The sequence below is a fragment of the Copadichromis virginalis genome, linkage group LG4 (assembly GCF_057382275.1).
Source record: "Copadichromis virginalis isolate Kocher_CV1m ecotype Utaka linkage group LG4, C_Virginalis_male_GT1.1, whole genome shotgun sequence".
Classification (NCBI taxonomy): Eukaryota; Metazoa; Chordata; class Actinopteri; order Cichliformes; family Cichlidae; genus Copadichromis; species Copadichromis virginalis.
The window spans coordinates 17,902,021-17,923,782 of NC_140621.1; the positions used below are offsets into that span (position 1 = coordinate 17,902,021).

Consider the following 21,762-nt stretch of genomic DNA (forward strand, 5'->3'; position numbering starts at 1 on the left):
TGCAGTTAATAAAACAGTTGGAAGATGTTGATGCTTTGAATAGAAGCAGTGCTTGGAAACCAAAGAATTCACTTACTTCATGCAAACATTAAAAGGTGTTTATTATTATTATTATTTTTATCTGTATTTGCATTCAGATAATGCTGCTGTGTGGCTGAGAAACTGAAGCAGCAAAAAAGGAACTCCATCTCTGGCTGCCTCCTTTGTGTATTCAGAGAGGTGACATGTACAAATTCAACCCTTGCTTCTGCTGCCACCTACAGGTCTTTATGTAGACAAAAACATATAGTGTGAAACGGTGTGTCCCTGATTAATGAAAGAATGAACATAAAGTGGACAGAAGTGTACAAAATGTGAGGTTTTAACCAACAATTATTTCCTGTCAAGCAAGCTTAAGTTTAACGTATTTTGAAGACCTAAAAGTCACCAGGTGACTCCAAAAGATTTAAGTCTATTATTCAACAAGAACTCACAGCTACAAAGAAGGAAAATACATTAATGTATTTCCACTCTCATAAAATAATAATACAGATAAAACAGAAATATTCTCTTAAACCTTTTTAAAATATGCCTCTGTTTTTGTGATCATCTTAACTAGAACATCCTGTTGTTTTCATAGTCTAAAACTCTTAAGTTCTGGCAAGAGTGGGAAGGTTTTGGTAAGCGCTTATGTCACTGTGATACTATGGGGGCTACTACACAGTGTTATACCCCATAACAAAAACTATGTCGTGAAACCCCTCTCCTCTTCCTCTGTCCTGTAAATTTTGAAGCACAGTACTGATCAGGTAAAACTAATGAAAAAGGTACATTTTATTTATAAATATATTTAGTCATCATTAATTATTATCCATTAATGACTAATTTAGGCATTTGTAACACACAGTTAAAATGGGGAAATAGGTACAGCAATAATAAAACATACTAATTATTAGAATACACTACGTAAAAAAATAAATAAATGTGTTTTCTATAACTGCAAAGAAGCACACAATAGTAATAACTAATCAATAGTAACTCTTATAATAAAGCTATTGCAAGATTTTATTCAAATTATTAAATCTTTAATTTATATTCATGAAAAGGGGGCCATATTTATATAGAATGGCCACAATATTTTGGCAGAATATTTGTCTTATTGCTTATATTCCATAATGGGTGACAGCTACACGGTGGCAGAGGTTTTTGAACAAACATGTGTCACAGTGTGGAGCGGCCACACTGATTCACACAGTTACAAAAACCTCCTTGAAAGGCAATGTCTTTCTGCTGCAACTAGACTGTGTGATGCATACTGTAAGCACAAACTTCATTAATATAGTTAGTTCTTTTGCATATCCTAAAATTCTGATGGAAATAAGCTTTTTATTACCAAAAAGGAAGATTTAATGATTTGATTGTTGATCCATGCTGTGCAAACAAAAACATATAATAATGAAATAATTATTAGTTCCAAAATTAATTGTGTTCATTAGATGTGTATGACAGTTAGACTGTATGTTAAAAGAGGGCCACAGCTACAAAACCTCTGAAGAAACACTTTTCATTAGACCAGTTACAAATATTAAAAATGAGTTAACTTGAAGACTTTGGATGATAGACTTAAAAACATGTATGTACTCAGTCTTTGTACTTGTTAGGTTTTTTTCCTGCATTTAAAATACAGACTAACAGTTTGTGAAGCACATTTTTCTCTCTTCTGTCTTCTGTAATACTGAGGTTATTTTTTGTAGAATTCATACAAAATGTACCACTTAAAACATTTACTATATTTTCATATTCTTTCATGGAGTTCATGATTAATGAATATGTGCAGATATGATGTCAAGTTTGAAGGGTGGAGTTTTTGTAAAGGGTTGTATTACAGTGCAAAATTACGGCCACAGTGAGACAGACTGTGACAAAAACCTCCTGTCATTGTGAAACATGGGGGGATCAAAACATTGTTTCTGTAGAAATCATGAGCATATTTTAAATGGAAACAAAAAACATTTATGACGATCATTAAATTGAATTTTGCCTTTTTCAGTCCTAATTAATAGAAGGTATAAATGTGTGACGTGTAAGTAGAGCCTTCATCAATATGCAGTCAGCTCTTTAGCATATCCTAAAATTAAAGGGGTTTTTTTTTAGAAAAAAAACAACATTTTTTTGTTAAAGAAGATTTTGTTAATATCATTATTGTGAAATCAAAACCAAATTATCATTCCTGCTACTGAAAAATTAGAATTCACATAAAATGCAAATGAAAAAAACAAGAGTCTAATAAGATAATTATTATTCCCACAATAATGCATATTAGATGTTTACAACTGCAGTGACTGTTTCGCTACCAGGGGTATATTTTTTATTGAGTTTGATGTATCCTAATCATATTTCAAAGTTGAACTGAACAAGTAAAGGTATATATACAGACAGACAGTTCGCAGGGTGGAGTTTTTGTATAGGACTTCATCACAGTGCAGTATAGCAGCCACAGTGGCACGTACTGTGACAAAAACCTGTCATTGACAAAAACAAAAACATGACATCATTACATTGTGTCTGAAGAAAGCATGAGCATATTCTAAATGGCAGCAAAAGAATATTTGCCAAAGTTCTGTTTATGAAACTTAAACACATCCACTAATATGATGAATTCTCCCTGTATGAACAAAAGGGTTACTGACTACATACAGCATGTATTATAAATTACACTGCATCAAAAAAGTATTTCTTTGCACAAAAAGACCCAAGAAGACAAAGAAAAAGATCATTCACCTCTTTTTGTTTAATATTCAACGCTAACATATTGGGTTTATTTCTCTTCTGTGGGATATTTGGCCTTTGTTTGAACTTGTTCTTAACTATACAAACCACACAGTGTTATACCTGACTAAGGTATCTAAATGCGTGTTACTATTTAGTTAATAACTAGGTTTCAAGACATATAATAGTTAGGATTCAAGGTTTAAAATAAAATAATAACACTAATAAAAGAGATATATAAAACTGAAAAAATAATAGACCACACTTTCATGAAACTGAATCTTAAAAAAATCTTTAAAAAAACTGATAGTGCAGTTGCAAAGTAGCAGAGGTTTTCGTATCACTAGTTGCAACAGTGGATATGATGGGAGCCACAGTGAAATCTGGCAATACAAAAACCTGTCCTAAACTTATACAGAAAGTCGCTAAGCCTCAAAAATGAGAAATTGTGTTACTCTGCCACATTTCAGAAGAAAGGTTATATTCATCAGAATACTGTACTGTTAGCAATCTGTCTGCAATTTATAAGTAAGATGACAGTTATTACCTTTATCTGATGGCGTTTGATTTTTGCTGTGAAATGCGGATGGTTGGGATCCTATCCTGCCCTGTATCATTGGTGTCATGGGTTAGGGAATGTTTTCTTGGCACACTTTGGACATGAACTGAGCATAACTTAAAGGCCAGCTACCTAAGTATGATGCTGACCATGTCCATCCTTTTATGACCACAGTGTACTCATCTTCTGATTGCTGCTTCTAGTAGGATGATGTGCCATGTCACAAAGCTCAAATGAGCTCAATCATTGGGACCACAGTGATACTTTATCTGGCAATACAAAAACTTGACATGAGTTGAATTTATGCAGAAAGTCAGTGTACTTCATAAAACATGAAACTGGTTCAGTGTGAACAAAAGGGCTATTGTCACCAGTCAAGGAAAATTCTAGAAAATGTTGTTTAGGTTAGTATGTATTTATTTATATATGTATTGTATTATGAAAAACAAGGAATATTACAGTACCACTGCAGGCCTTATGGATTTGGTTAAACTAAGGCAAAAATCCGTACTTGAAGTGCAGGCGTTTAGTCATTACAATGGGTAGTTTGTGAGCTGTTGTTTTTGTATGGGGTTGAACCACAGTGTACTATAACAGCCACAGTGATGCATCCTGAGGCAAAAACCTCACAGCACTAAGAAAGTGACTATATGTGATGGTGATAGAGCAAAACAAGTCATTAGGTGAGACAAAAAGTGTTTTAGTGTCCTTCTTCTACTGTATATAAATACATAAAATAAAACCAACTCAGTACTAGCAAGGTGTACCTAATAAAGTGTCCATAAAGTGGCAAGTAAATATATATAGGCATCCCTGCTTAGTGTAAACAGTGCAACATGCAGAACATGCTGAACATGGACCCTAGCAGGCAAAGTTTTTGTAAGAGTATGTGACACTGTGGGGTGGAACCCACACTGTTAAATGGCAATACAAAAACGTTCTTTTTTGAAAGGAGAGAATATGCGGGGCAATTATTCTTTATATAAAATATATTAAAAGAAATAACTTTTTGACTAATAAAATCCAAACACTAGAAATTATATCTTATACATGACCTAGTATATACCAATGAAATACAATATATATTCGCACAAGAAGCAAATAAATAAACATTAGAAACGGTTAAGAAAAAACCCTGTTATGCTTTGCTTTAAACTCTTCTCTCATTCAGATAAGGAAATGGCATTTGTCAATTCAGCTATTTTACTGTTGTGTTATGAGGCTATAAAATGAAATAAGTAAATAAATATTACCGGTATACAAATATTATATAACGTGTAAAAGTGAAGTCATTGTGAAATATATACCAAACTCAATAAATAATGACTTTCGAAAAATAGCAATTTTGCTATTTTTCTTTAAATAAACATGAAGTCTCATATAGATAGAAAGGCATTGTATGTGCAGGCAGAGCTGCAATGTTTTGCAAAAGTTTAATTGTACACAAATATTTTTTGTAAAGATGTTTTTCACTGGTATTTGCGTTTTAATTGGGCAGAAATTTAAAGAGAATTCAAGTTCTCGCAGAGATGAGAATTTCATTTAAAAAATTGTCAAAAACGTCATGTTTAAGCTGATTGGGGAAAAAAGGAAAAGAAAAAAAAGAAAAGTTTTGGTATCATCAATGCTAGTTTTAAGTTAACTTGGCAGTAGCTGAAGCTAAAGACATATTTTCATAATTTACGACGGCTCCAAAAAGTCACATTAAATAAGCTGGCTAGCAACTGTCTTCAATACCAGCTGAAATAGTCAGAAGTCTATGGCTGACAAAGTTTGCAGCTGGCTAATTACTCTATGAGCTAAACAAACAAATGGCATTTTGGCAGAAACTTTGAAAGCTAAATTCTTTGCTGAGGATGACAAAAGAGCTCCAACTAGAATGTGCAGAAGCATGTAAGCATGGTAGTTGGGATGGAGAGCAGTAAGAGGTGTACAATTATTTTCTTGAACTACAATTTCAACCATCACTAAAGAAAATACAGATCAAACAACAAATTCATGAAGATCAATCCCTGCGTTTAGATCAATTCTTGTCAGGAAAGCCAAATATTCTTTGCATAGTCATAAACCGATGTAAAATTACTTGTTAAATTATTATAAATATGAAGAAATAATGAATGCATTATAGTCATCGTGCAATGAAAGGTTTTTGTATGGATTTGAGCCACAGTGTATGGTGGGAACCACTGTAACACAGTCTATGACAAAAACCTCATTCAACTGAAAACAAAACACAGAACAGAAAATTGATAAAGAAATAAGCACTAGTGGTTAACAACATTTGCTTTTTGTGTGTTTTACAAAAATATTGTTAAGGTTCAAAATATTGGGGATGGAGACAAGAGAAAAAAACCACAATAACAACACTGGTCCGGCCGGGTTGAGTCAAACGATGATTTAATGATCACACACGTGGGAGATGGACACTGATGCAGACAGCCTCAAAATCTCAAAATGGTGGAGCATTGCTCAAACTTTTATAACCTCTGGTGCCTCCACCTTATCATAAAAAGCCTAAACATTCACATGCTCTCTCTCACACAGCGCCTAAGCTACGACCTTGGCTCCCTGTTTATCTGCTCCTGCTGAAATGGGGCAGAAAACTCCAGCACACTCTGTTCTCTTCTACTCAGACAAATTAGACAATAACCTTCTGCGAACAGTATTTCTTATAACTCAGCAATATAATGCATCATAAAACAATATCATTCATTCACAACAAGTCAGCAATTTAATGTAATGCAAATCAGTTTAACTAATGCAATAGTTATCAGCTTCTTCTAATTCAGGAGAATAATGCAAACTAAAACTACATAATAATTCACAATCTTTAATTAGGGGTATAACATGGCATAAAATAATATCATAATTTTACAATATATAAAAGGAAAAACTGTAAAGAAGGGGTTATATTTACAGCAACAGCGATTTTGAAGACACTATGAGCTTTCGACTGATAACACTTCCTATGCATTTATTTAAGCAGCCATTAAAAAAATGTTAACATACAAAACATTCATACGAAAAATGTAAAGTAATAAAAAAGATGTTATGTCTTTAAAAATGATTTAAGATAACTTTAAAGATTCCAAATAAAGGAAATAATATTTGTTTTCCTGCTTATCCATACTATGGCATAGGTTTTTGAAGTGTTGTGCGTCACAGTGTGGGGTGGCCACAGTGATTCACACAGTTACAAAAACCTCCATAAGCGACGTAAAGTCTTTCTTTATGAAATCCTTTCATTATAATTTTAGTAGTGTGCGAAATGAGTGGTCATGTAAACCATACATGCAAAACCTTAAAAACATAATAACATGTTATTGATGTAAGGACAAGCAAGGGCATATATAACTGTAACAGAGAAGCTATTGAAAGACTGAGCTATTTTTAAATAATAAGATTTAAGCTTTATCCACATAGCACAGCATATAACTATGAAATATAGTATATGTACAAGCACACAAATGATTATTATTAAAATAAATTGAAAAGAACTAACATGTGCTGCATCTAATCTGACAGAGCTTGAGCTTTTAGAAAAGGTGTAATTGCAGTCACTATTTTTTTTTAGTTTTACTATAATTACAATTTAATTAATTATATGTATTTTCTTTTGTTTCACTCTTGACAGGTAATACAAACAAGAGGAATAATTTGCATTATCAAAGTCATACACTTTATATTGCTCTTTTTATATTGTTTCTGTGGAAGATTTTTTGACAGCCTGTCTGTAACTGTAAGCCAAGTGTCTAAGTGAGGACAATAAAATGACTGAACTGAGCTAAACTGAAAATCATTATACATTTTATTTTTGATTGAACGTTTTAAACAACAAAAAATATTTGTTTTAACACTAATTGGTAAACATATAAGTAGAACATAAGCCACAGTGGCAACTATACTGTGGCACAGGTTCTTGCATCACTATGTGTCACTGTGTATATAACTGGGGCAGCCACAGTGATTCACATAGTTACAAAAACCTCCTTAAGAGAGAAAAGGCATTTTTGCTGTAAAAAAGATATATATGTGCATATTACAAGGGGACCTTCATTAATATACAGGCAGCTCTTTAGCATGTCCTGTGCCACTGAATATTGAGAATTTACACACAGACAGTAAAATTATGGAATTATGTATATGAAATGTGCTCTACAGTTATACTGTACTATATACTGTATTATATATATATATATATATATATATATATATATGTATATATATATGTATGTATATATATATAGTACAGAACTACATATATATATATATCTATATATATAGATATAGATATATATAGATATATACATATAACGTCATCTTATACATGGAATAGTAAAAACAGTAAACAAAATATTTATCAGAGGTTTTTGTATGGCTGTGTGCCAGAGTGTATAGCTGGGACCACAGTGATATGTGACAATACAAAAACCTGTCCTGAGCAGAATTTATGCAGAAAGTTACTTTACTCAAAGTAACTTTGTGTGAGTGTGTGGGCTGATGTTTTTGTTCGGGGTTTAACCACAGTGTACTATAGCGGCCACAGTGACACATCCTATGACAAAAACTTCATTCCACAAAGAAAGGGACATTGTGTATGGTGATAATGCACTGAAATAGTAAAAGTCGTTAGTTAAACTTCAATTTCTGTTTATGTAACAGAAAAATGGAGCATTGAACTGAACATTTCAGGAGCCACTTCAGGAAATGTTTTTGTATGAGTATGTGTCACTGTGTGGTGGAACCCACACTGTTAAATGATAATACAAAAACACATCTTGTACTGAACTATGGCACATGTTGTTCTGAAAAGAGAAAATTCACTGACACATTTAAAAAGGAGTAAAAAGCAATTTTGTTTATGTTTCTAAAAGCACAAATATTCATTATAGAAAGTAGTGAAATTAGTTGTTTTGACTTATAAATTCCAAGCACCATAATTTCATTGTGATTCATTTTTCTTCTATCCATAATACCCCATATACCCATCAAACACAATATGTTTACATATTAAGCACAAAAATATTGAGGTCTCTCAGATTAGATCAATACAACAAGAAAATTTAAAAAAATGCTTCAAATTCTCACAAATGCCACAATTTCATTAACTCTAATGTTTGTCTGTCACTGACTTAATATTGGAATGGCTTTTTTAATTACCAAAAAAGGGATTGTGTTAACTAGGCAGTAGGTTTGAGCTAGTCATTTAGCTTGACCATTTTTGTATAGGGTTGTACTACAGTGCACTATTACGACCACAGTGATACACACTGAGACAAAATCCTTCCACTCAGAAAGATGTGATGCTGATACATAAAACAAGTACTTGAGATAGCAGAACTTTTTATACACACACTTTAGATAATTCTGTAAGAATCAGGTTAAGATCATTAGTAATAAGTAATAAGATCATAAATTGTCCTTTCTTACATGTAGCATGGAATGTAATCCATTTCTATTTACACAACTGGGAATATTCAATACTAACTCAAATACTAGAATCAGTATTCTAACGTTGTACAAAAACTAGACTAACAGGCATATTTTCAGAATTTAGAATGGCTCCAAAAAGTCACAGTAGGTAGGTTGGCTAACCCTAGTAAAATAATTGTCTTGAGTGTCAACTGAGATAATCAGAACTTTAATGACTGATCAAGCTGGTAAATTAGTTTGCCACTGGCTAGACAAAGCCTTCGCATTAGTGCTGTTTTTGTCTTCATTGGGTTTTTTTTTTTTTGTTGTTTTTCCCAGAAAGTCTCATCTTCTCAAACTGGTACAACATCTCGCTCATTATAATCTGTGAATCTTTGAGCTTTGAGCTGTACTGATATATCATTAAAGGGGTGGTCAAAACTGACAAAACATTTGGCTTTAATCCAGCATGACATCAAAGCCCAGCCGACACCAGCAAACTTTGACACTTTTGTCGTCAAGAGCAGATTACGGGAAAGCAGACCATGAATAATCTTTTAGATAAACGTTTTCTTCAACTAAAATTTCAACGTTTACTGGAGGAAATGCAACGGATGCCTTGAGGGTCAATCCTTGCAATTTTCATGAAAAGTAATATTCAACAAAATATATGAAGGAATAGATTTTTTTTCACTTTTGTCTTGAAAAATTGTAACACTTGTATTTTTAAACTTTTTTGTTGTAACTTTTTTTGATTAATTTCAGTCCATATATTATGCATAGTCACAAACAAATGTAAATGTAGTGAAACAAATGATATTGAAATAAAATTAAAATTATTTGTTAAAGTAATATAAAAATCTTAAAGGAGTGCATGACAGCCAGTGTGCTGTAAAGTTTTTGTATTGGGTTGTGCCACAGTGGATAACAGTGGCTACCACTGTAACACCTTCTATGACAAAAACCTGATTCCAGACCTGATTGAAACAAAATGACAAACAAATAAACAAACAACAGTGAGTGGGTAAAGAGATGGCTTTTCTTTCCCGTATGTGCCTCACAACACTATACAAAAAACAAGAATGTTTGATAAGTCATATTTACAATAAGAATCCTTTTAGAACACAATGAGCTTTAAACTAATACATCATCTTTAGCATGTGTTTAAATAGTTATTTATCAATAATTTAAAATATTATTAGAGTAAATGTTATTTGCGATGTTAATAACTAAAACTCAAAACTTAAAGTTCCAAGAGTAACATTTGAAATTAATTGCAGCAAAACTGAAAAACACTGTGAAAAAAAGTGAAAAACACTGACTTGTGCACACTATCAGACAAAGGTTTTTGAATGGGTATTCCTCACTGTGTATGGTAGTGGTTGGGGCTCACAGTGTTAGAAGGCAATACAAAAACCTCTCTAGTAAATACCAAAGGTTACTATATCTGTAAAGACAAACAAACAAAAGAATTCAGTTAATTTCCATAAAAATATAGGTTATGAAAGTAGTTTCATCTTGAAAAATATGGCAATTTAACAGTTTTCCTTATTTGCTTCTGATTCATCATAGTTAACATAGTTCATAAACTGACAGACAGACAAAGTAAAATAGTGTTAAACTAATATAAGAAGCATTAAAGTTGGAACCAGTGTGAAGTGTCATGATAGCCAATGTACATGGGGAAGTTTTTGTACAGGGTTCAACAACAGTGCACTATAACAACCACAGTGGTATATCCTATGGCAAAAACAATGGCCAAGATCACGGCCCTTTTCCCTCCTGCACATGGTCAGCTGTGGACACAAGTAGTAGTACCGGTGGTAGTTGTTCTTATTATACAATTTTCTGATCCGCTTGGAGCTGGGAGGGCACATAAAATAGTGTTAACTGTTATAACAAGTTGGAGCCTCGTATATACCCTAGAATGTCCTCATATAATCCTGTATGTGGGAAGTGTAAGACTGGTATGTTTCTTAGGGAAAGCAAAAATGTTTATATGTTGGTAGTCATGTTTTCTTACACCAGTACTTATGTTAGAACAACACCAGCTAAAAAGTTATAGTTTTTTAGCCCTTATTTTGATAGAAATAAGAATAATATGTGGATCTTTACAAATTAAAATGCACCAAACGTATTTTAAATGTTATATATTACACTTTATTTATAGTTAATTTTACTTCAAATGTATTTCTTTCCAAAAGTATTAAACCTATATACAGTCAGGGGTATTTTCAAACTTTCAAAGGACATCCTTTCGGGTTTATATTATTATAACACACAGGAAGCAGTCTTCACCACAACAGGTGTTTCCACATGCAGTTAACAAACTGAAACTTTGGACTGACAGCAAAAAGCTCAGCACTGATAGTTCTTGTTAATATATTGGACAAAGCAGGAGAGAGACAGTGTTTGTATGTTTTCAGCCTCAAAATAAATATTTCAGTTATGGCATTTCCTTACAGAATAGCACATCTGAACTGAATAATGCCTGAGTAAAGAAAAATTATAATTAATACCAATTCAAAAAGAGTATGAGTACCAATAAGAGTATAGCTGACTATGAGGCATGTAATCAGATACTAAGTCTCAGGCATGTTATTTAAGAAAAAAAAAATCATTGCGGTAATTGAAATTTTTTTTTTCACTTAAACTAAAGTGTACTGAAGTGCACTAACTAACTAAGTGTATTAGAAGCACCAGTTAATCTGCAGTATAGTTTTGTGTTTGGCCAACTGAAAACTAGCTAGTCACTAGTACACAATGCTGTCAGGCTCCCTACTGGATCCTCCAAAGTTTTGCAAAACATAGGGTGACTGTAGCTCAGGAGGTAGAGCAGGGGATCTACTGAACTGAAGGTCGGTGGTTGAATCCCTGGCTGCTCCACTGGGTTATGAATGTGTGTGTGTGATTGGGGGATTGAAAGCACTACTTCATAGAAAAAGTGCTTTGGAATTGTGCCCTCTGAAAAGCTGAAAGCTAATTTCTTTAAGCTTGCATTAGTTTCATATTCATTTTGTTGTTGGGGGTTTTTTTTTGTCTTATTTTCTGTTTCGTATTTGTTGCTATTTATATAATAGCTTCAAGATAAAATCACTGGATGTGATTTTATCTTGAAGCTATTATATAAATAAACTTACTTACTTACTAGTGAGTCAGTCTATTACCACTTTCATCGCCATAGTATCGACCACCGACCACAGTATGTGAGAACTCAGGGCTGTGTGTCGGACAGGGTCGTCTGCAGTACTGGGGCCCCACAGGGAACGGTTCTGGCTCCGTTCCTCTTCACTATCTACACTGCAGACTTCTCCCACAACTCCACCCAGTGCTTCCTGCAGAAGTTCTCTGATGACTCTGCAATAGTTGGCTTCATCACTGATGGGGACGACAAGGAGTACAGAGAACTGACACAAAACTTTGTGGACTGGTGCCAGCTGAACTACCTCCAGATTAACACCAGTAAAACCAAGGAGCTGGTGGTAGACTTCCGCAGGCACAAGCATCCTCCACTGCAACCACTGAACATCCAAGGTATGGACATTGAGGCTGTGGACAGCTACAGGTACCTTAGTGTTCATCTGAACAACAAACTGGACTGAACTCATAATTCAGACGCCCTCTACCGGAAAGGTCAGAGCAGGCTGTACCTGCTGCAGAGACTAGGGTCTTTTGGAGTGGAGGGCCCACTCCTGAAGACCTTCTATGACTCTGTGGTGGCCTCAGCCATCTTTTATGGTGTGGTCTGCTGGGGTGGCAACATCTCTGCTGGGGACAGGAAGAGACTGAACAGGCTGATCCGAAGGGCCAGCTCTGTTCTAGGATGCCCTCCGGACCCAGTGGAGGTGGTGAGTGACAGGAGAATGGTGGCTAAGCTGTCATCCCTTTTGGACAACATCTCCCACCCCATGCAGGAGACTGTGACAGCACTGAGCAGCTCCTTCAGTGGCAGGCTGCGGCACCGACGGTGTGGGACGGAGAGATTTTGCAGGTCTTTCCTCCCCACTGCTGTCAGACTCTACAACAAAAACTTCAACTGATCAAACGCACAAAAACCCACACATGTGCAATAAGACTAAGTGCAATATTCTTTTCTGACAAAGTTGTATTTTTACTCAGTTGTATATAGAATTTGTATTCTATTTTTCTCCTATTGTATATTTTATTATATTTTATTCTACTGTATATAGTATTTTATTTTATTCTATTCTGTACAGTTGTGTACTGTATTTATTCTTATTGTGTGAATTCTTCACAGGCATTCACACTATTGAGATCCTGTTTCTCTTTATTCTTTATCCTTTATTATTCTAGTTGCTCCGTTTCTTTGCCGCTTAACTACTCCCTCATTTTTCAGTCGATTTTCACAGTTCAAACTTTAAACTGTTCTGCTATTTCTGCTATATCTGCTATATCTTTTGATGATGATAACTTTTATACTTTTTGAGATATTCAACTTTTTATGCCATTTTTTGGTCCATTTTGCTGACAGGGACCACATTATCAGTGTGATCACCAGTTTTGCTTGCTGGACTGAGCCATGTTTTAGCTCAGTGAGATGAGCATCCGTTCTCAGACCAGGAGGCCTGGGTTCGAATCCCACTTATGGCAACATTTTCTTCAGTTAACACTTCAACTGTTTAAACTCTTTTCCACACAAATTTCAGCTTTTTCACCTCTTTTTAGCAAAACTTTCAGTTTTTCACTACTTTTCAGCACAAATTCCAGCTTCTTAAGCTGTTTTTAGCACAAACTTCAGCTTATTTTCCTCTTTTCAGCAGAAAGTCTGCTGATTCACCTCTTTTCAGTACAAGTTAGCTTCTTCTGCACAGTGCGCATTTTTTTTCCTCTCATCATATCTCTGTTCGGTACTGGAACTGGTTTGGCGCAGTGGGATGCGCAGCAGCTGTGAGCTCTCGTGGCAAAGGTTCAAGTACTACATGGGACAGATGCTGCACATCTTCCCTGCTTGCATGTAATCTGCTTTCATGACACTCTTCAGTGTAGTCTTTCAAATACGCTGCAGGAAATGCAACTTTTTCTAGTTATATTCTAATTTTTGCTATATAACTTTTGCACTGTCCACTTCCTGCTGTGACAAAACAAATTTCCCACGTGTGGGACTAATAAAGGTTATCTTATCTTATCTTATCTTATAGTGATTTTGTACTAACCAGTCACTCATTCATTGATAATTCATGACTACTCAGAATGTTTTTGTTCAATGAATACATATGCATATATATCAAAAGACACAGCATATTAGATGATTTACACTACTGCATAATGTGAAAACACTCACTGTGTTTGTCTTGAGACACCCGGTGATAGAGAGTGATATTTAAGCAAGGGTTTGAAAGTCATTCTTCTTTTTCTGAACTCTCATAAATACTGTCAGATAAAGTTACAACTTTTGTGTTCCCAGTCAAAAGTGAACATTCTATTTGGGTCCAAAGAAACTTGTCCCCAAACTGCAGCTAACAGTGTAAAAAAAAATCCAATATTCCCTGAACTTTCTTGTCCTCCCTTGTGCCCACAGGTGTGTTGCTGTGCAGAGTTGACATCAGTAGCATTTTTCCATTTCTTTTTTACAGTAGGACAAAAATGTGTTTCTTTATTGCTGTGGTTAATTTTTGTGTTGCAGCCCCTAACCAACCACATGAAAAAATTATCATGTTATGTTTCTTAGGACATGCAGTCATCTCCAAACCACATGCTGCCCACTGTCTGCAGGAACACCTTTCATGGTCTCCTACAAATTGCATGTTCGGTTTCCCTCCGTGCAGACAGTTCTCGGTCCCTGGACATTTCTCTTACGCAACCCAGCTCACCTTGTCTGTGGATTCACATGTGTAAACTCTCTGTGTTTTTCTATGCCAGACCAGCCTGCTAACCACCTGTCGCTCTAAGCCTCCATTCTCTTAAGTATTTGCTGTTGATAAAACTTGTAACACTTTCTCCCTGTGTCCAGCTCTTGATGTCAGAAGTTAAGATTAAAGTTATATGCTTAAAAACCAAAGCCCATTCCACAGTAACTTCGACTCTTGATCCACAATCAAAACTCAACCCAATCTCCATGAAAGAACACATCCTTGTCGTGAAGCTTTTCATGGTATGTCCATGATTATTTTTAACTCAATGTCAAACTACTCTGCATACATATTTTTCAGATCATGTCAAGGTTACTTACATAGTTAAACTTCCTCGGGGCAGGGTCTTAAAATAGGGACAAGCTGTGATAAATGGAAATGATGCAGAGTTTGTTTACTAGTTTGTGTTTTTGTCAAAGAGTCCAATTGAGAAACAGCAGCTCAAAATATGTTTAATGTGTAACAGGGGTGTGGAGTGTGGCTGACTATTCAGTTGATTTTTGGATTTTTGGATCCTAGTGAAGGAGACTGGCTGGGGACCAATGGTGTAGCATCAAGGTTTTTTTTTAACAGTTCAGTTATTTATATGAAGAAAGACTTAGCTGTTAAACACTTACTTGATTCTCTTGTCAACTAAAACTAAACTCCCGCTCCACTTCAGGTGCGAAACTTCAGGGGGGCAAAAGAGGAAACAGGAAGTGATGAGAGCAAACTGGAGTTGTAGCCGATGCAGATCAGCAGGACCGAGCTGACTTCAGAGGAAAGAAGGAGTGAGTGGTTTTACTGTGGGCAACATGGACATCTCATCAACACCTGTCCAGGGTGCCCACAAGTTTCTTCGAACTTCTTCAAGACACATAGTTCTTTATTTTGATGACACCTTGAGGCAAACTTATTTGCCATTTCTGCTATGAAACAGTAACTAGAAAAACAATCACCTAACTCAACATTGAAAGCTAAATTCTGTTCTTCAAATTTCTTCACTATTGCAGCGGAGAATGTTTACCTACATCAATCATGTTTGAGTTGAACCAAAAACAAGCACTGACTGTTCAGTATTAACATATATACAAGGCCTTTAGGCCAACAAAGCTCTATCAGTAACATTAACTCCTACTGACTTTGTGCTGGTTGGTTGCTGTAAAAGCAGGAGCTGCCAAAGGGTCTGATAAAGAGGAAGTGTTTACAAACTGTTGGCAGGATACCTAATTTTATATAACCCAGACCACAGGAAATGGATGTCTCAACGGAAACTGCTAATAAAGAGTACACTGGGAATTGTTTTGTCTGTGAAACCTGATTCCTTTGGTTTAAATTAAATAAGTATTTGTATTGGAAACAGACTCTAACAGATCACTGTGACAGCTATGGCTACTTTGACTACTGGGGGAAAGGAACACAAGTCACAGTAACTTCTGGTAAGTGATCATGTCATGTATTTTGAGTTAGTGAAATCCTATATTTAGCTGATTATTTAGAGTATTAAATAAAATCTTGGTTATATTTTGCATCTAATGTTATAGTGTAATATCTGTGTAAATGATAGGTAATAGTTTCTCGGTTTAGTGTAATCACCTTTGAAATGACACAAGTAGCTGGCAAAATATTTTTTGCACTAAAGTGCAATTGAAATCTGTCACTGTGATGACTACTTTGACTACTGGGGAAAAGGAACAACTGTGACTGTCACAACAGGTAAAAAATATACGTATTTTTTCCGTTCTATGAAAAATTTAATAACACTTTTTAAATCGTTGTATTTAGGGTTTTAAAGGCACATGTTTTTGTATGTTGGATATGTTGAGTTATTACACTGTGAACGCTGCTTTTGATTACTGGGGAAAAGGAACCACGGTCACTGTCACAACAGGTAAAAAAGGCTTTTGTCTTCATATTATAAATGTGGTTCTTTTAGAGGCATTTTTGGGTTTTTTGTTTGGTTGATTTTTCGACATTAGTGGGACCATGAGAGTCTTTAAGGTGCTTGTTTTTGTATGTTCAATGTGTTAATGTCTTATACTGTGACAATGCTTTTGACTACTGGGGAAAAGGCACAATGGTCACTGTCACAACAGGTAAGATGAGCTTTCTGACTTAATTTTAATACTAAAAATACAAAACTTTCACTGTTAATTTGGCATATTTAGAACTTGGAGGTGGTTGTTTTTGTATGTCGGATATGATGAAATTTTACACTGTGACCACGCTTTTGACTACTGGGGGAAAGGCACAATGGTCACGGTTACATCAGGTAAAATGATTCATTTCTTTCTCATAATGTTAAGATTTAAATTTAAAGACTGTGTTGTTGTTCTTTCAAAGAAAAAATGTTTTTCAAACTAATTTCTATAGTATTACAAGCCTATAATTTGTACTCTCAGTTTAATCTTTGATGGTATTATTTTTAAGAATTCAGAATCTCAATTTGCAAAAAATGAGAGTATTCCAGATTTTTTGGTTATCGTAAAATAATATGGAAAAACGCAGAAAAATGTGAACAGGTTTTTGTATTGAGTGGTAAATAATTATTTAGATTGTGGCCATTCTTTTGACTACTGGGGAAAAGGCCCAATGGTCACTGTCGGTTTAGGTATGAATTTTAACATTTTTCTTATAACTAACTTGTTTTTCCTGCTTAATTATATAAAATCTGAAAAAGAATTGGCACAAAAAAGAAAGAACTTTGTATTTCTTTCTCTTTAATTTGATTAGAAGATAATTATATAAGCAGTTATTTAGTTGAGAATGATTCAAATTATTTCCAAAGTTAAATGATGTCACCAAGTAATGCCATATCACAGAAGTTAGTTTTTGTGAGAGGTGTGAAAAGACTCTGTTAACTGTGATAACTGGGCTTTTGACTACTGGGGTAAAGGTACAATGGTTACAGTAACATCAGGTAAGGTGATCTAATTCTTTCACTTTAATTTTAAGATTTTCATTAAAATTTTGATTTTTTTTAAAGAAATGTTGTGGTTGTGAGAAAATTCAATACCGTCATTTGTAGACTGAGAGATAAATGTCTTATAGTTTACAGACTTGGTTTAAATGGTGGTGAAAATCAGGTTTTGTACAGTCTTTTGAATCTCTTTATATTAACTATAAGGAAAATATATCAGATTGTAGATTGTTATAAGATGGAGTGTGAGGTTTTTGTAGGCAGTTGTCAGTAAGTTGTTAAACTGTGACTACGCTTTTGACTACTGGGGAAAAGGCACGACAGTCACCGTCACATCAGGTACGAATTGTTATATTTCTTGCTAAAGAGAGAAATTCCTGATCCCCCGTTACAATACAATGTATTCATTTTCATTTGTTTACAACTATAATGATAAATTTGATAAAATAAGTACTTACATCAAAAAAAATTTGTAGTTTGTTACAGAATATGTAAAAAAAAAGAATTTCAGACCAATTGTGAGTAATAAAAATCCTTAAGTAAGAGTATCAAATGTTTTGTGTGAAGTATGAAAACTATCTATTAAGTATATCAAATGGTTTTTAGACTTAGAAAATGGCTCTCCAGTTACAGCATCATCAGTTAAGATATGTCTCCATTGGATACAAGTTATAATTTAACGTAATATTTTCTCAGTGAATTGTGTTCATATACATTTGCTAAAAAAAATGTCAAAATTGGCTTTAACAGATAGCATATTTTGGGTGATTTGATAGGATTTTATAATCTTCTTCTTAATGACTGTTGAAGTAGACCTTTTGTGTATCATTAATAGTTTAGCCTTTTTATACTAAGAACTAAGTATATTCAGTACTGTGCTACGGTGCTTTTGACTATTGGGGAAAGGGGACAACAGTCACTGTTTCATCAGGTAAGTAAACCATTTCATCTCAAACATCAATGCTAAAGTGGAATCAAATTTAATGTGTTCTTAAAATAATTTGCCATCAGCACTGTGAAAGGAAGTTTACCGACTTTATGTTATTCTTTTATTTTATTTCTGTTTTCTTGTGATTGATTTTTGTCCATATTATGCATTTAAAATAATTTACAAAAAGGTGTGGTGTAGACTACTAAAGAAGTGACACTTATTAATATATAATATTGTTATATAACACTAATGGAGAGTATTTAACAAAATAGGATTCGGGGCATTTGAAATGCTAAACATTTAAAATGTAAGGTCTTTCACAATGGACTTTATTATACATCACAATCATCTCGTTTTTTCTTTAAACAATTCTAAGTGAAAACGTGTGGTATATTATTGTATTTCTATTCTGGTATCTTAATTACTGTTGTCTCCCCTTTCTTAGCCACTTCAACTGCACCCACTGTGTTTCCTCTGGTACCATGTGGCACTGAGAGCGGAGATATGATCACTCTTGGCTGCCTTGCCACCGGTTTTAACCCTCCTGCAGTGACTTTCTCGTGGAACAAAGGCAGCACTGCCTTGACAGACTTCATCCAGTACCCTGCAGTACAGAAAGGCGATGTTTATACTGGAGTCAGTCAAATCCAAGTGAGGAAACAGGACTGGGATACACAACAGAATTTCCAATGTGTTGTGAATCATGCTGCTGGAATTGCACAGACTCCTATCGGACAACCACGTAAGCCTTATGCTAATTCACATTTAATAAGTTTATCTTATTCTATTTGACTTATAACAAGTTTACATGAAAGCTCTGTGAACATATACAAAACTAAACAATTTGAATGAATTTGCACATAAATGCACAGGCTGATATTGTTATAGTCTGTAAGATTTTTGTTAAGTCATTTAATTTCCTTTTCTTAGGTTATTTGAACTCTTGATACATCACATACATAATACATTGCTACAGTAAACTTCAGTGCACTTTTTCTGAGGCAATATTTCTTATAAACTATTACTGGGCCACATCTAGTGATTGTTACTTCTAATAAGGATAAGAGTCAGTTATCGAGTTAATCTCCAGTTTTTGTTTACTGAAGAAATATAGTAGAGGCTGACTTTATCGTAAATGTGCCCCAAGCTGCTTATGTTTACAATTAATCTGAACACACAACTTACAACAAAAACACGAAGTTATTCGTTTTTAAAAAAAATCATAATCAACATAGAAGCAAATATTTCACCTCATTAAATAACGTGAAATATTTCAAAATTCATAATTTCTTAATGGACTTTGTGGAAACACACACACACACACACACACACACACACACACACACACACACACACACACATTGTAAGGTGGAATGAGAAAAAGAATATATCCAAGCAGTATTAAGTTTTGGTACATTGTCTTTTTTTAATTCTTCACTCATATACTTATGTGCTCTGCGCCCGTCTGAAAAACAGTATTGCAGCATGTTGTGCTTCTTTCCATCTGTCTAAATAATCCTCATCCTTTCTGATCTCTGCCTGTCTCCCTCCACTTTCACTGTGCATTGATAATTAACATAATTAACATTAATATTAAATCTGTGTTTGCTTGCCAGTCAATGTATATGCAGAAGTGAGCAGTGAAGCTCTGCAGTTCAGTTATTGGTGACTACACAAATCCAGTTTTCTTTTGGACACTGTGCAAAGTGAAAGTGCTAAAAAAAAAAGTGAGCATAAGGAACTTGTTTATATAGAAAAACAATATAGTATGAACAGTGTAGCAAATTATTTATCTCAGCTTCTGCATATATATAAATACGTATATATATATATATATATTATTCCCTGCTTCTGCATACACATATGTGTGTATATCTTTGTTTTTCAGCGGTGTTTAAGCAGAATCCAACTCTTAAAGTGTTTTCCTCCTCTTCTGATGAGGACGGTACCTATACTGCCTCCTGCTTTGCCAAAGAGTTTGCACCAAAGAAACATGGCATAAAATGGCTGAAAAACGGAGCAGATATCACCAGCAAAATAGATCTGACCGAAACAGTTTCTGACTCAAAAAATGCGGCTGGAAAAATACTGTACTATGCAACAAGTTTTCTCACAGTAAATTCCAGTGACCTGAATGATAAGACTACATTTACATGTTGGTTTACTGGAGGAGAAGATGGATCTTTGAATAAAACTGTGGCTTACAAAGTAAAACCATCATGTGAGTAACAGATTTGTTTTCTTTTAAAAAAAATATACATTTATATTTTTAAATGTGGTTTTGTAATAATTTTGCTCACTAACTGTTTTTTGCTTCATTACTCAGGTCCTGATTGTGTTACATCTAATGTGAAAGTAGAAGTCACTGGCCCCGCAACTGAGGACATGCTTCTCCATAAAAAAGGAACTCTAACATGTCGAGTCACAGTACAAAAAAATAAACCTCAAATAATGTGGGAGGATGAGAAACAAGATGTGATAGCAAGTAAACCAATGATTGAAGAAAATGGGGAGACATACATGTCTGAACTTGACATCACCTATGATGAATGGACCAGGGGGGTAAAGCGCGATTGTGTTGTTCACCACCCAGATTTACTCACACCTTCAAGGGAACCTTATGAAAGGGAATTCGGTAAGAAGAATACTCTGAAACTGTGTTTAGTCCTTATTGACATCTTGATATCAAAGACATCATAACTGTTGCTTCTCAGTCTGTATGTGTGTGTGTGTGTGTGTGTGTGTGTGTGTGTGTGTGTGTGTGTGTGTGTGTGTGTGTGTGTGTGTGTGTGTGTATTTGATTTCCTGTATTATTTTGGTTAATGTATGTGTGGCACAAAGTCTCATGTTGTTTCATGCTTACAGGAGGAAACCCTCAGCGTCCGTCAGTGTTTATGCTCCCTCCTTTAGAACAAACTAACAAAGCAGAGGTGACCCTGACTTGCTTTGTGAAAGACTTCTTCCCTAAGGAAGTTTTTGTGTCTTGGCTTGTGGATGACGAGGAAGCAGACTCAAGTAGTTATGCTTTTAATACCACAGAACCCATTGAAAACAATGGATTCTATTCTGCGTATGGCCAGTTGTTTGTCAGCCTTCACGAGTGGAAAAACAATGCTGTCTATAGCTGTGTAGTGTACCACGAATCTGTGGTTAACACAACTAGAGCTATTGTCAGGTCCATTGGGTACAGAACATTTGACAAAAACCGCATTGACCTCAACATGAACATCAACCAAGACTCAAAGTGCTCGGCCCAGTAGATGTTTCTCATGTCTCTGTCTTCTGCTGTTTGTTGTTTAATGTCTGTTGCTTGTGATATGACATTGTGTTTGTGTGTTTCAAT

General features: G+C 34.7%; 1 gene segment (V, D, J or C); it reads left to right on the top strand.

Moving 5' to 3' along the window:
* Positions 1-16,777: 16,777 nt before the first annotated feature.
* On the top strand, positions 16,778-21,762 carry LOC146711189 (Ig mu chain C region membrane-bound form-like). The segment is given in 5 exon segments: positions 16,778-16,840; positions 18,865-19,161; positions 20,308-20,640; positions 20,746-21,054; positions 21,285-21,762. Coding segments are annotated over 5 exon segments (1,353 nt in total).